This window comes from Erythrolamprus reginae, chromosome 10 (assembly GCF_031021105.1).
Source record: "Erythrolamprus reginae isolate rEryReg1 chromosome 10, rEryReg1.hap1, whole genome shotgun sequence".
Classification (NCBI taxonomy): Eukaryota; Metazoa; Chordata; class Lepidosauria; order Squamata; family Dipsadidae; genus Erythrolamprus; species Erythrolamprus reginae.
In genome coordinates this window covers 1,681,975-1,697,533 of record NC_091959.1, presented here as the reverse complement: position 1 = coordinate 1,697,533, position 15,559 = coordinate 1,681,975, and the positions used below count along the sequence as shown (strand labels likewise).

The following is a 15,559-nucleotide window of genomic DNA, read 5'->3' as shown; positions in this document are numbered from 1 at the left end:
TAATGAGGCTCTTCCTCAAGGCCCTGTCAAGCTGACCGATCATCCAAGGGCCTTTTTATGGCTTCACACCCTAAGTTTTGCCCCTGGCAAGTAGCTGGAATGAACCCCTCAAAAGCTCACGGCGGGCAGAACTGACAGGCGTGTTATTTTCTCACTGGAAGCCAATCGGTTAGGCGTGGAAGCTGGGTGAGATGTTTCCCCCAACTGTGTTCTTTTGGACCAGTTGCATCAAGAGACAGATGACGTGCTGAGATTGACAGCTCCTGTGGATCTTAGTAAGGGGTAGGAGGGTGTTAAGAGACTGCTGGAGTAAACTGAAGCTCACTTGGTCCTCTTCTTGCATTCCCAAATAGACATCCAGGAAGTCCACCAGTAAGACATGTAGCCGTCCAACTTTTCCCATAATTGCTCCACAGCCTCTGATGGCTTCTGATAGACCTCAACTTCCTCATGAGCCTGTAAATGAGATGGAGTCCCATCAAGGTGGAGAAACACTGCTCTAGAATTACACCAGACAAGTGGAGACTCCCATCTCTTGAAACTAATAGCCCTTATATACCGTTTCACGGTGCTTCACAGCCCTCTCTAAGTGGTTTACGGAGTCAGCCTCTTGCCCCCCAACAATCTGGGTCCTCCAATTTTACTTTGGAAGGGTGGAACCCTGAGTCAACCTTGAGTCATTCAGGATCGAACTGGTGGCAGTGGGCAGAGTAAGCCTGCAATGATGCATTCTAACCACTGGGAAGGGAGGGAGGGAGGGAGGGAGGGAAGGAAGAAGGAATGGGTGTAGGACCATATAAGGTAAAAGTTGAAATGTATTTGTTGGTATGTCTCGGTATAGCTAGGCTATGAGACCTTTGAGATACACTGAGCAGAGAATTTTAACAGTGTGGATGTGTAGTAAAGCCAAAGAAAAAAAAGACACAGACTTAGTTATACTAAATAAATACTATTTACATACAGTATATAGAAAATAGAAACAATCCATAACAAGCATTAAGCAAATACACTCCCCCCTCAAGGCAAAGCAAAAGTGAATGAGCGTTAAAGCATCATTGAGGGAAGGAGTACTGGTGCCCTCTTATGGCGAACCAGCACAAAATATTTAAAGTGACAGTACAAGAGACTACAATAGGTAGTTTACAATGGCAAACCCTAACAACCATGTACATTGTACTAACAGTATTACCATATAAGGTAATGTAGAATGTAAATCATGCTCCTGTGGAGTCATTGGGTGTGAACTGCAATGTGATTGGGCCAGAGCATTATAAGATGCAAATCAACCTCCAATCCCCTTGTTGGTCTTGCTGGTTGTTGATCTTGTTGGTCGTTGGTTATTTGCTGTTGATGGTGGAGGCTGGCTGGAGCAGTTTGAGCATGAGTTAGATATTGAGTAGAACTGAGATAGTGATACCAAGAAACCTGGATCGGTTTAGTATCTACTAGAAGCCTGGATTGGTTGAATATCTACTTGTAAGGAAGCTCAATATGGCTGATGTAACATTCCTGTATATAGAAGACTGAAGACACAAACGTGTCTTCATCATTTATCTGGTTCATTAAATTGTCACAATAGATTCTGATATCTTATCTAGTCCTCCTGCATTACTCTGCTTATATATATATATCCAGACATGGTCCATCTTGAAATGCCTTGCCCACCTAAGATGTTTAGCAAACGGGGCATTTTAATTTCTGAATAATAAGCAATTATTGCCAAGCTTTCGCTCCAGAAAGCGTGGCTTTCAATTTTCTAAATTTACATTTGATATAATAAATATATTTTATGAACATTTAAAGTGGCATGAATCCACTGCCCTCCACCCAGAAAATCACCGAGAAAAAAAACATCACAAAACTAAGGAAGTTTGCAAATTACAGTAATTTCCCTAAGATCGTAGAGGCTACTCCTTCCCCGGCGTCTTAAAAGAACTGGCTTTGGGAAGAAGTAAGAATAAAGAATCCAAGTCACGGATCTTGACAGAGTGTCTGACACAATGGGCGTGCGCACGCATCAACGGAGCCAGATTTAATGGCTGTGCCACAGTCACACGCACAATATTAAGTTGTCATTTCTCTGCAGAGGAGTTGTTACGGGATGATTGGATTTGGATGAACTGTAGGCAACGCTCCACAAAACGCAGCCCCACGAAAACGGAGCATTCCTGTCTATTTAAATTTTCCGAGCTGCAAAACACAGCTTTGCGATTTTTTTCTTTTTTCAGATAGAAACATAGAAGATTGACGGCAGAAAAAGACCTCCTGGTCCATCTAGTCTGCCCTTATTCTATTTCCTGTATTTTATCTTAGGATGGATCTATGTTTATCCCGGGCATGTTTACATTCAGTCACTGTGGATTTACCAACCACGTCTGCTGGAAGTTTGTTCCAAGCATCTACTACTCTTTCAGTCAAGTAATATTTTCTCACGTTGCTTCTGATCTTTCCCCCAACTAACCTCAGATTGTGCCCCCTTGTTCTTGGGTTCACTTCCCTACTAAAAATACTTCCCTACTGAACCTTATTTAACCCTTTCACATATTTAAATGTTTCGATCGTGTCCCCCCTTTCCCTTCTGTCCTCCAGACTATACATATAGAGTTCATGAAGTCTTTCTTTATGCTTAAGACCTTCCACCATTCTTGTAGCCCGTCTTTGGACCCATTCGATTTCATCCATATCTTTTTGTAGGCGAGGAAAGATTATAGCTTTCCCTCCTTGCAAATGTTTAACCTCTTCAAGCCATGAGCTAATTTTAGTTTTCCCTTTGTTGGGCTCTAGACATGGTTCTGGATGGGGTGGGGTGGGGGGAGGACTGGTTTGAAGGGAGTAGGCTGGGGTGTCGTAGTGCAGGGAGGCTTCCAAACTGCATTTCTTTAAGCACAGTAGAATCAACAGTGGGTTGAGCAGGAAAACAGATGGCAGAAACAGCTGCCCTCTATTACATTTTGACAAATTTTACTCTTGCCTTGTCATCACTGTCTCTGCTTCCATAGCCTCCTCTAGTGAGCCTTCCCTTAAGGCCACCTGGTGGCATTTCTTATATCTTAATGTAACATAATGCTCTTGAATGATGGAACCTATATAACATAATGCTCTTCTTTGCACATAATAAGTGCAGAGAAGAGCAACAAAGATTGTTAAGGGACTGGAGGCTAAAACGTATGAAGAGCAGTTGCAGGAACTGGGCCTGACTAGTTTGATGAAGAGAAGGACCAGGGGAGACAGGATAGCAGCCTTCCAATATCTCAGGGGTTGCCCCAAAGAAGAGGGAGTCAAGCTATTCTCAAAAGCATCTGCAGGTAGAACAGGAAGCAATGGGTGGAAACTAAACAAGGAGAAGCAACTTAGAACTAACGAGAAATTTCCTGACAGTGAGAACAATTGATCCGTGGAACAGAAGTTGCCTCCAGAAGTTGTGAATGCTCCAACACTGGAAGCTTTTATTAAGCAGATGTTAGATAACCATCTGTCTGGGCATGGCTAGTTTAATGAAGAGAAGAACCAGGGGAGACATGATAGCAGTGTTCCAATACTCAGTGGTTGCCACAAAGAAGAAGTAGTCAACCTATTCTCCAAAGCACCTGAGGGTAGAACAAGAAGCAATGGGTGGAAACTAAACAAGGAGAGAAGTAACTTAAGACTAAGGATAAATTTCCTGACAGTCAGGATGGTTGATCGGTGGAACTGGATCTGGAGATGGATAGAACTGATCTGGAGATGGATAGAACTGATCTGGAGATGGATAGAACTGATCTGGAGATGGATAGAAGAGTGGTGTCTTGGTTCCTAAGACCATCGAAGACATGTGTTTTCCAAAGATCTTAGATGAATAATTTGATCCCCAAAGAGGTTGCGACCCACAGGTTGAGAACCGCTGCCTTAGGAGTAGAAGCTATCAAAGATAGATAGTATTGACTTGAGTCATCAAAGGAAGCTCTTTGTTGAGTTGAACGTGTCTTCTGGAATAGGATTCTTTCATTTTCTTGGCAACAATCTAGAAGTATTTGCAAGTCATTTATAATTACCTCCTACTGGAGATTATTTCCAGTCTAGTTTACAAACCTAGAAATCCCCCCTCCAAGTGGCAACTAAGCTAATGTTGACTTAGCTCCCTAGGTCAAGATAGAGCTCACAATTCCTCACCTCCTTCAGATTTTGGGGTTGATGGCTCCTGGTCCTGAATCTTGAAGCATTTTGGGGAACTGTCTATGGTGCTGAAATCTTGGATATTCCTAAGTATCCAAATTCTGGAGTGAAAAATGTCTATAAAAGAGAGAAAGACCCAAATAATTGTTGGATTCTGATTAAATGTCTGACGGCTAGCCAAAACCACGATCTCTTTCCTGCTTCTATGGTAACAGGAGTTTCAAAAGAAGAGGTTTCATCCAAATTGCTTTGGCCTTTGAGTAGATACAGAAAGAGTGTGTCCGAGCATCTGCTGAGCAATTTTCATCACAGCTGGAGAGCTTGGGTCTGCACCAATGCACATCTGGGGGTTCTGAGGCTGGGTCTAGAATATGTCACCTAGCTTTTTGTTTCAATACATGTGTTGTGATAGTTAATATCTCTGGGCTGCATGCTGATTTATTTTTGCTTTAGTAAAACTATTAGTGGAAGGTCTTAAACATATAAAGTGGAAGGACTTAAGCATAAAACTTCTCAGGAAAGACTTCATGAACTCAATCTGCATAGTCTGGAGGGCAGAAGGGAAAGGGGGGGCATGATCAAAACATTTAAATATGTTCAAGAGATAAATAAGGTTCAGGGGGAAGTGTTTTTAATAGGAAAGTGAACACAAGAACAAGGGGGTGCAATTTGAGGTTAGTTGGGGGAAAGATCAGAAGCAACGTGAGAAGATATTATTTGACTGAAAGAGTCGTAGATGCTTGGAACAAACTTCCAGCAGACATGGTTGGTCAATCACAGTCAATGAATGTGATAAACATAGATCCATCCTAAGATAAAATACAGGAAATAGTATAAGGGTAGACTGGGTTGGTGTATGGTTTGATTGGATTGTGTGATTATTTTATTATAAGGGTTTTAAATTGTATTTTTTTAAAATTGGATTTGTACACTGTTTATGTTGTTGTGAGTCTTCGGAGAAGGGTGGCATACAAATCTAATAAATTAATATTATTAAATTATTAGATGGACCAGGAGGTCTGTTTCTGCCGTCAATCTTCTATGTTTCTATTAGCTGCCCAGGTTACTTTTCAGAACGAGGTGGGTGGCATATATCTTTAACAAATAAATATTTAGAAAAGTTACAGCCCCTCCACGCAATGCAAAGAGTTACCAACTCTGGTTTAATTTTCACCCTTGAACTTCTGTTTCCCAAAGCATCGACCAAATGGTCTGATTCCCTGCCTGTCTTTTTTTTTAGCCAGCTCTTCTGATTTATGAGTTTCTTCCATGTTTTTCTAATGAGGAGGCCAAATGGAGAGCCCGGGGGATGGGGGGCAAGGAGAGCGATCCTTCACTCTGGCCACCGGCAGGCTTTGGTGGCCTGGGTCACGCCAGAGAAGGCAATAAGCAAAAAGAAAATTTCACTTAGATCTCGCTGGGCTTTAGAGCAAATCCATCATCTCGGACGTGACCAGCATAGAAATAGAGGAACTTCATCTAACATGTTGTTAAGGGTCAAAGCTGCTATTAAGGGCAGTAACTTGTATCCTGCAGACTCTGAGCTGCTTATTTGCCAGAAAAGATTAGATTAGATTTATTGGATTTATATGCCGCCCCTCTCCGCAAACTCGGGGCGGCTCACAACAAAGTAAAAACAATACATAATAGCAAATCCAATACCCACCAATCCAATTACAATTTTAAGCTAAAAAATTCATTAAAAACAACCCCAGAATATTAAAAAACAAGCACACAATCAATCAAACAGCAAAACAACATGGGCAAGGGGGAGATGTTTTAGTTCCCCCATGCCTGACGGCAAAGGTGGGTTTTAAGGAGTTTGCGAAAGGCAAGGAGGGTGGGGGCAATCCTAATCTCAGGGGGGAGCTGGTTCCAGAGGGTCGGAGCCACCACAGAGAAGGCTCTTCCCCTGGGTCCCGCCAGACGACATTGTTTAGTCGACGGGACCTGGAGAAGGCTGACTCTGTGGGACCGAAACGGTCACTGGGATTCATGCGGCAGAAGGCGGTCCCGGAGATATTCTGGTCCGGTGTCATGAAGGGCTTTATAGGTCATAACCAACACTTTGAATTGTGACCGGAAACTGATCAGCAACCAATGCAGACTGCGGAGTGTTGGTGTGACATGGGCATATTTGGGGAAACCCATGATTGCTCTCGCAGCTGCATTCTGCACGATCTGAAGTTTCCGAACACTTTCCGAAAAGAGCTGATCCAGCCCCATCCAATTTTTTCTATCCTACTTTGGGCAACTACAGTTCTCTAAAGAGAAGGACTTTTTCCCAGCTCTTGTCTCCATACAGCAGAATAATAGAGTCGCAAAGGGCCTTGGAGGTCTTATATTCCAAAGCTCTGCTCAAGCAGGATGTCTTGTACCACTGCAGGCAAATGTCCAGTCTCTTCTTTAAAGCCTCCAGTTGATGTAGCACCCAAAACCTCTGGGGGCAAGACGTTCCACTGATTTAATTGTTCTCACTGTTAGGGAGTTTCTCCTTGTTTCTAAGTTGCTTCTCTCCTTGGTTAGTTTCCATCCGTTGCTTCTTGTCCTGCCTTAACTTTCTTCCACTCTGGAGCTCTTGACGGTTGTAGCCTGGATTTCTCTAATTATTATTTGTTGGCATCTAAGAAGGTGATTCATATCACCAATCTGGTAATAGAAGAGGATCCATCTCCTCCCTCCCTCTCTCCTCTCTCTCTCCCTCTTCCTTCCTTCCTTATTTCCTTCCTTCCTTCCTTATTTCCTTCCTCCCTCTTTCCCTCCTTCCCTCCTCTCTCTCCCCCTCTTTCTTTCTTCCTTCCTTCCTTCCTTCCTTCTTTCCTTCCTTCCTCTCTCCTTTCTTTCTTTCTTTCTTTCTTTCTTCCTTCTTTCCTTCCCTCCTCTCTCTCTCCTTTCTTTCTTCCTCCCTCCCTCCCTTTTTTCTTTTTAAAATTTCATTATTATTATTATTATTATTATTATTATTATTATTATTATTATTATTATTATTAACAGTGTTCCTCAGGATGCAGAAGGAAATATTTGCTCCACGACCTGCCTGGCCAGAGAAGAGAATTAGCCCCATCATCTCTAATGGCTTCTGTGCCTAATTAATCACTGGTCATCAAATTCACATCTTATTTGAGTCTTGCAAATCTATTGAGCTAATTGTTCCAAGAAACAATTAACTTTTTTTTTAAAAAAAATAGCCCTGTGCAAACTTCAGCCCTGCAAAGAAATAGCAAGTGGCGGAGGTATAAATTCTGCTTTGCCATGAAGGTCAGAATCCCTGCCATAACCGCGCTGATAGAGCAAAGGCCCGAGATAACCGAAATTGATTCCTCATCGTCTCGCTATCAACCATGCTCACTTCGACATGGTTCAATTTGCCGCATGCAGGATGATAAGGACCCAGAAATACAATCCTGCCTGCTCGAACCCAACTGATTCTTCGCCTGCTTCCTGCCTTTGTTGCGCTGGGTGAGCTGGTTAACAGACAGGGGGATTCACACACGACACGTCCTCCGCTGTTCAATTACTTAGACAGTTACAAGGTGGAGTTAGTTTATACATTTTTCATGTTGAGCAGCAGGGGATGTGCTGTAACTTGTATTATTAGGCCTTGAGGTGAGACAAATGGTCCTGATTTGCTATATACACACAAACACACACAAAAAAATCTTTATTGGCCAAGTGTGATTGGACACGCGAGGAATTTGTCTTTGGTGCAGATCATCTCAGAAAAAGAGACATTTGTCAAAAATCATGAGGTGCAACACTTAATGATGGTCATAGGTGTCCAATAAGCAATCGGGAAACAATCAATATAAATATTAACGATACAAGCAACAAAGTTACAGTCATACTGTCATGCGTGGGAGGAGTTGGGTGATAGGAACAATGAGAAGGTTAATAGGAGTAGAGTAGATTAGAGTGTAATGGAATGGAAGAATATGGAATGGAATTCTTTATTGGCCAAGTGTGATTGGACACGCGAGGAATTTGTCTTTGGTGCAGATGCTCTCAATGGACATAAGAGAAAAGAGACATTTGTCAAGAATCATGAGGTACAACACTTAATGATTGTCACAGGGTACAAATAAGCAATCAGGAAACAATATTAGTATAAATCGTAAGGATATGAACAATAAGTTACAGTCATACAATCAAAGTGGGAGGAGATAGGTGATAGAAACAATGAGAAGAATAATAGAAGTAGAATAGAGTAGAATAGAAATAGAAATAAGACTAGAATAGAATAAAATATTAGAAGAATAGAATATTAGAAGAATGGAACGGAACAGAATGGCACGGAACAGAACAGAACAGAACAGAATAGAATAGAATAGAAAATAGAATAGAATAGAATAGAATTCTTTATTGACCAAGTGTGATTGGACACACAAGGAATTTGTCTTTGGTGCAGATGCTCTCAGTGGACATAAGAGAAAAGATACATTTGTCAAGAATCATCAGGTGCAGCACTTAATGACTGTCATAGGGGTCAAAGAAGCAACCACGTATGTATATGTGATGGAGATGGGCAATATCTTCAGCAAGATTCCCTCTTGATTCAGGGAGGCAGTTTCTGGGGGGCCTAGAATGTGATTTCTGATTTTCTGTCATCGGGGTTGAACCCGTGAGCCGCCTGTAGCATCTCTGGACTCCAGAACTGTGCCGTGCATCCTTATCTGACCTCTACTATAATGTGGCATTTAATAGGCCCCCGATTGTCACTTGCCCTGGGTCTTCTCTCCTTTGTCTACCTTCAACCTGGCTGCAAAAGAACTCATTGTTACTTCTGGATTCCAGAGTGAAAAACACCCCTAAAATAAATCAAAACTCCCCATTGTCGAAGTGAAAATATGGTGTTGTTTTGTCCTCTTGCTAGGTAGATCGTCCGCTGGTTTCTCCACAGAGAAAAGGCCCCTTTGCGGGTTTGATTAGCGAGGCTGTAATGAAGAGCTGTATTAAGCTGATAACCATTTCTGGCATTTATTATCCACTCTGCCAACAGTGTTTTTAGCACTCATCCTCTGTCTTGTTGAGATAAGGAAGAGCAGCCAACCTCCCTGTGAGTGACATTCTCTCTCCCTCACCATCTCTCTCTCTCCCTCTCTCTTTGTGTGTGTGTGTCTCTCTCTCTGTGCGCAGGACCTGCTGTTTAGTGTTTGCGCTCTCAACATCATCTCCACTATTGTGTGCGCGTTGGCAACAGCGATGTGCTGCATGCAGATGGTCTCCACCAATGTTCTACAGATGGTGAGTGAGATGCACAGGTCCTCTGGCCAAGCCCCAAGGGGAGGAGGGTAAGCGAGGTACGACAAAGATAGCATTTGACCTTCACCGTTTCTTGGATTTCCCAACCACCATGAAGAGTGTCTAGGGGGGCCTGCGAAGACCCAAATTCAAGGCCACCCTCAACCATGGACCAGCCACTGTTTTGTTTGTTCTCAGTCTCCATCCAAACAGGCCTACAAGGTTGTTATGAAGAACCTTATGGAGAAGAACATAAGAAGAGCCCTGCTGAATACTCTCCGGTTACTTTTTGCTGCAAAGCTAGAGTTCAAAACTCATGCTAACTAATGCTAACAGCATAATGTGAACTGAGCATCCGTATGTGGCTGTGGATCCCATCTGGGCATGCCCAACCACATGACCTTAGACCTACACAACGAATACAATGAGCCGGGATGGCGCAGCAGGTAGAGTGCTGTACTGCAAGCCAGTGAAGCTGACTATAGATCTGAAAGTCAGCGGTTCAAATCTCATCACCGGCTCAAGGTTGACTCAGCCTTCCATCCTTCCGAGGTGGGTCAAATGAGGACCCAGATTGTGGGGGCAACAGGCTGGCTCTGTTAAAAAGTGCTATTGCTAACATGTTGTGAGCCGCCCTGAGTCTAAGGAGAAGGGCGGCATAAAAATCAATCAAACAAAGAAACAAACAAACAAACAAATAAATACTACTCATCTCTGTTTCAAAGCCATAGAAACATAGAAGATTGACGGCAGAAAAAGACCTCATGGTCCATCTAGTCTACCCTTATACTATTTCCTGTGTTTTTTCTTAGGATGGATATATATTTATCCCAGGCATGTTTCAATTCAGTGACTGTGGATTTACTAAACACGTCTGCTGGGAGTTTGTTCCAAACATCTACCGCTCTTTCAGTCAAATAATATTTTCTCACGTGGCTTCTGATCTTCCCCCCAACTAACTTCAGATTGAGCCCCCTTGTTCTTGGGTTCACTTTCCTATTAAAAACACTTCCCTCCTGAACCTTATTTAACCCTTTCACATATTTAAATGTTTCCATCGTGTCCCCCCTTTCCCTTCTGTCCTCCAGACTATACAGGTGGAGTTCATGAAGTCTTTCCTGATAGGTTTTATGCTTAAGCGCTGTCCAAAGACGTCTCCATGGTCACATGGCCGGCATGACTAAATACCGAAGGCCCACAGACCGCTGTTACCTTCCCACCAAAGTGGTCCCTATTTTTCTACTTGAATTTTTCACGTGGTTTCAAACTTCTCGGTTGGCAGAAGCTGGGACAAGTAACAGGAGCTCACTCGGTTACACCGCACTAAGGATTCGAACCGCCAAACTGCTGACCTTTCAATTGACAAGCTCAGAGTCTTAACCACTGAACCACCATGTCCCTAAATATCAAGATAGTAGAATTCCAATGCTGGTCATGTTATTCATCTCCAGATCTTCCTTCACATGTGTTCTGTTGGGCTCTCTGGTAGACTCCTCCCAAAAATTCACAGATACAATTTCAGACACACACACACGTTTGAAAATTCAAAACAATGTTCTTTCTACCGAAAATGCAAATAAACAGAGCACTCTTTTTGTAGAGCAAAGAGCACTTGTCTCCAAACAAATTGGTAATTTGTACAAGTCCCTTATCAGTTCTGTGATACTTAGCTTGCAGCTGTGAGGCAATTCACAGTCCTTCTTCTTTCACAAAGTGAAACACACTTTGCTCTGGTTTAGTTTCAAAGCAGGGAAAAATCAGCACACAAAAGGTCAAAGTCAGTAAAACAGTCACGAAACACAAGGATCAGATAATCCTCCACAATGGCCAAACCCACAGGCTGCTATTTATAGCAGCCTCACTAATGACCACAGCCCCACCCAACCACAGGTGGCCTGATTTTCTTTGATAATAATCTCTCAGTTGTTGCTGCCTATGCATCGCTCTCCGCATGTGTGGCTGTATCATGAACTCTTGTTCCGAATCCAAGGAGGAGCTAGATAATTGATCTCCTTCTGATCTGTCTGCCCCACTCTCCTCCTCCCTGTCACTCATGTCTTCTTGGTCAGAGGAGCCTTCATCAGCAGATTCCACCGAGGGCAAAACAGGCCTGCAGCATGTGGATGTCTCCCCCACATCCACAATCCTTGGGGCAGGAGCTGGGCCAGAGCTAACCACAACAGCATGGAAAATATTGTTACCCCCAGCAATTCTATTTTGTAAGTTTGTACATGGTTGCAGCTATTAAATCAGTTTCTCTGCTTCGTGACAGCAGGTTCCACAATTGAACCCAATTCTCTCCTTTTTTTGAGGTGACCGAATGAATTCCGTAAACGATGGGCAACATTTCTGATTTTCTGAAATTGCTGTTTAAACAATCTTCTAAAATTGGAGATTTAGAAATTGGAGCCAAAGTCTTTGACTAAGCCTGCCTCAAATTCACCCCAGCATTGAGGGAAGATTAGTTTACCTTTATTTTTCTCAAACCTCCAGGAAAGAAATATTACTTCTCATTTTATTTCGACTGTGGTTGAATTCCAATTCCCCGGCTGGGAAGGACATTAACAGCCTTGCGTGGTGAAAATGAAACGAGGGGCCACTTTGAAGGTGGCACATAGCCAGTCGGCGGTGTTTTCTTTGAGACAATTCCATTTATTGGAATATTTATGGAGCACACTTTATCCACAAGGGAGCTCTAGGCTGCATTTAAAAAGAGGGCAAACACCGTACAACTCTGATATTGCACAAGGAGAAAGCGAAGCAGCTGCTCAGCCCTAAACAGCCACTCGGCTAATTTTCCGAAATGTCATTTAAATTCCCTGAGCCCAAAGATATTAGCTGATGAATCCCCAAACAAGGCCATTGGCACTTCAAGGCCTAGGTGCCATCACCAAGAAGGCCCTGCATTTTCCTCAAATGCATTGCGTAATTACCTCACCAGAAGAGAAACTCAACTAAAGCTTTATTCTGCAGATAGATCAACTGTCAGGGGTGTGTGATTCCTGTTGTAGATGTCATTCCTTTCGCTGATTGAGCCCTAAACTGCTTGAGGTTTTAAAACTTAAAGCTTGAATTAGTCTTCTCCGCACATGAAGGATGGTTTCCAATACGTATTACATTAAGGAAAATGGCTTGCATAAAGCAGTCAGGTCATGGAGAAAGACAGGCGCATACAAAACAACCCCCTTGGTACCATTATTTGGCCAATTCATATACACTGGTACCTCTACTTACGGACTTCATTTGTTCTGTGACCAGGTTCTTAAGTAGAAAAGTTTGTAAGAAGCAGCAATTTTTCCCATAGGAATCAAAGTAAAAGCAAATAATGTGTGCGATTGGGGAAACCACAGGGAGGGTGGAGGCCCTGTTTCCTCCCAGGAGATTCCTAGAGAGGCCCCACAGAGACTTCTCCCTGCCTTTTCCAGCCCTGTTTCCTCCCAGGAGATTCCAAGAGAGGCCCCACAGAGGCTTCTCCCTGCCTTTTCCGGCCCTGTTTCCTCCCAGGAGATGCCTAGAGAGGCCCCACAAAGGCTTCTCCCTGCCTTTTCCAGCCCTGTTTCCTCCCAGGAGATTCCTAGAGAGGCCCCACAAAGGCTTCTCCCTGCCTTTTCCGGCCCTGTTTCCTCCCTGGTGATTCCTAGAGAGGCCCCACAGAGGCTTCTCCCTGCCTTTCCCGGTTACAGTTTCAGAGGCTGGGGTTTGTAAGTGCAAAATGGTTCGTGAGAAGAGGCCAAAAAATCTTGAACACCCGGTTCTTATCTAGAAAAGTTCATAAGTAGAGGGCTTCTTAGGTAGAGGGACCACTGTATATGATTATAATTGTTGCTCCGGGCACCTGGTCTTTCAACCTCTGCTTGAACAATATTTAGGTTTTCTGGCGATTATAATAATAATAACAATGTTCCATTTCTCTCATTTATGCCACCCAGTTCTTGCCACAGAGGTCTCATTCTGCAAATCCCGACTGCATGACTCCACATGGGACTATCCTGCACCAGACGTTGGACTTTGACGAGTTCATTCCTCCCATCCCACCACCACCTTATTACCCACCAGAATATACTTGCACGCCAGCCGCGGAGACGCAAAGGTGACCAGTCTTTCATCTGAACACGCTCACTAGGCAACACTCCCTGGGGGGATGAACTCTGTCTGAACCTCAGCTGAAATCTCCCCAGAAGATCCCTTCTCAGTTCTACTTCCCAGACCCTATTGAGACGTTTGCTTGGCTTTTGGCTTCATTCTTTGCCTTGGAAATGGGGAAGTGTAGCTTGAGATGCGTTTGAATGACCCTCTGAGCCAAAAGCAAACCCAGGTGAAGGCTTAACATTAGGAGGTAGAGACCCATAAGTTACAAGCTACGGGTGTCTTAATAGCTCAAATATTGATATTTTCATTCATTTGGTCTTTGTTATTAATTGGGAAGACTGTTGTAATTATCTGTTAGTTCTATCTGTCTGCTATCTACCATCTATCTATCTGTCTATCATCATCTATCTAGCATTTCTATGTCTACATGTGTCTTCTGTCTGTCTGTCTGTCTGTCTGTTTGTCTGTCTGTCTGTCTGTCTCTCTCTCTCTCTCTCTATCTATCACATATCTATCTGTCATCATCTACGTTATCATCTGTGCCTATCTGTCATCTATCTATCTATCTATCTATCTATCTATCTATCTATCTATCTATCTATCTATCTATCTATCTATCTATCTATTATTATCTGTGTCTGTGTATCTTTCTCTATATATCTCTGTCTGTCTATCTATCTATATCAACTATCTATCATCATCTATCTTATCATCTGTGTCTATCTGTGTCTTCTATCTATCTATCTATCTATCTATCTATCTATCTATTTATTTATCTATCTATCTATTATTATCTGTGTCTGTGTATCTTTCTCTCTATATCTCTATCTGTCTGTCTGTCTGTCTGTCTGTCTATATCTATATCAACTATCTGTCTATCATCATCTATCTTATCATCTGTTTCTATCTATCTATCTATCTACCTACCTACCTACCTATCTACCTATCTACCTACCTATCTGTCATCTATCTCTCTCTGTCTATCTACCTACCATTTCTTCATTTTATGCATGATGCTTCAAGCATCACTTGCAAGGAAAAATGTCTTCCCGTCCAACAAAAACCTTCCTGTTGACTTCTGACATGGACCCGCCTGAACCCACTGAAATTAGCAAGGCAATTAGTCAAGTTAGGCTTGGCTAAAGCTCTCCCAAACTCCAATAGCTCTTCTTTAAGGATCAGTAACTCTGGCTCCAATCAATAAATATATGTATATTTAATTGGCCGCCTGGTTAATTAAGACACCTGATGAATTGGAGTCGTCCTTTCCATCGATCCAACTGCTGGAGCATTGAAAACATGGAAGCGTGGCGTGTAGTGGCTCTATTAGCAGCTCTTTCACAGGAGCATCTGCTTCGGTGAGGAACGTCAAGATGGGGACCATATTCCTGGGACCAGAAACTCACCCCATTTTTTAACGTGTTGCACACGGGACCCGTAAAATAGGGTGGGGCTTTGGCTGCATGGACAGGGCTGTTTGTCTTCCCTTTTTTGAACCCCCCACCCCAGAAAACCCTGCTCATTGCACAACCCAGCCCTACACGGCATCGGGCCAGATTACTTGCAGGACCGCCTCCTGCCGCAGGAATCCCAGCAACCAGTCAGGTCCCACAGAGTTGGCCTTCTCCAGGTCCTGTTTACTAGACAATGTTGCTTGGCGGGACCCAGGGGAAGAGCCTTCTCTGTGGTGGCCCTGGCCCTCTGGAAGATTCACACTGCCCCCACCCTCCTCGCCTTCCACAAGAGTCTTAAGACTCATCTATGCCACCAGGCTTGAGGCGATTAGACTCTAGCCCCCTGGCCGATGAATGTTATGTGTGTTTGTTGCTTGAGAGGGTATGCTAGGGTTCTTTTAATAAATAATATTAGTTTTTTAAATTAATTGGATTTAGACGATTATATTTTATTGTTCTTCTTTTTTATGTGTTGTAAGCCACCCCGAGTCCTCGGAGATGGGCGACATATAAATGCAATTATAAATAAATAAATACTGCTCAAAAAAATAAAGGGAACCCTCCAAGAACCCATCCTAGATCTGAATGAATGAAATATTCTCATTGAATACTTTGTACAAAGTTGA

At 43.0% G+C, this 15,559-nt stretch overlaps 2 protein-coding genes across 2 annotated transcripts in view; one reads left to right on the top strand and one right to left on the bottom strand.

Annotated features, from left to right (window-relative positions):
* MTMR10 (myotubularin related protein 10) overlaps positions 1-15,559 on the bottom strand; it is a 780,230-nt gene that overhangs the window by 596,457 nt on the left and 168,214 nt on the right. The gene's annotated exons all lie outside the window — the stretch shown is intronic.
* ENTREP2 (endosomal transmembrane epsin interactor 2) overlaps positions 1-15,559 on the top strand; it is a 29,882-nt gene that overhangs the window by 8,428 nt on the left and 5,895 nt on the right. The window contains exons 3-4 of the mRNA XM_070762022.1: positions 9,286-9,393; positions 13,320-13,480. Coding sequence (XP_070618123.1) covers positions 9,286-9,393; positions 13,320-13,480 — 269 coding nt within the window. The remainder of the gene's footprint in view (positions 1-9,285; positions 9,394-13,319; positions 13,481-15,559) is intronic.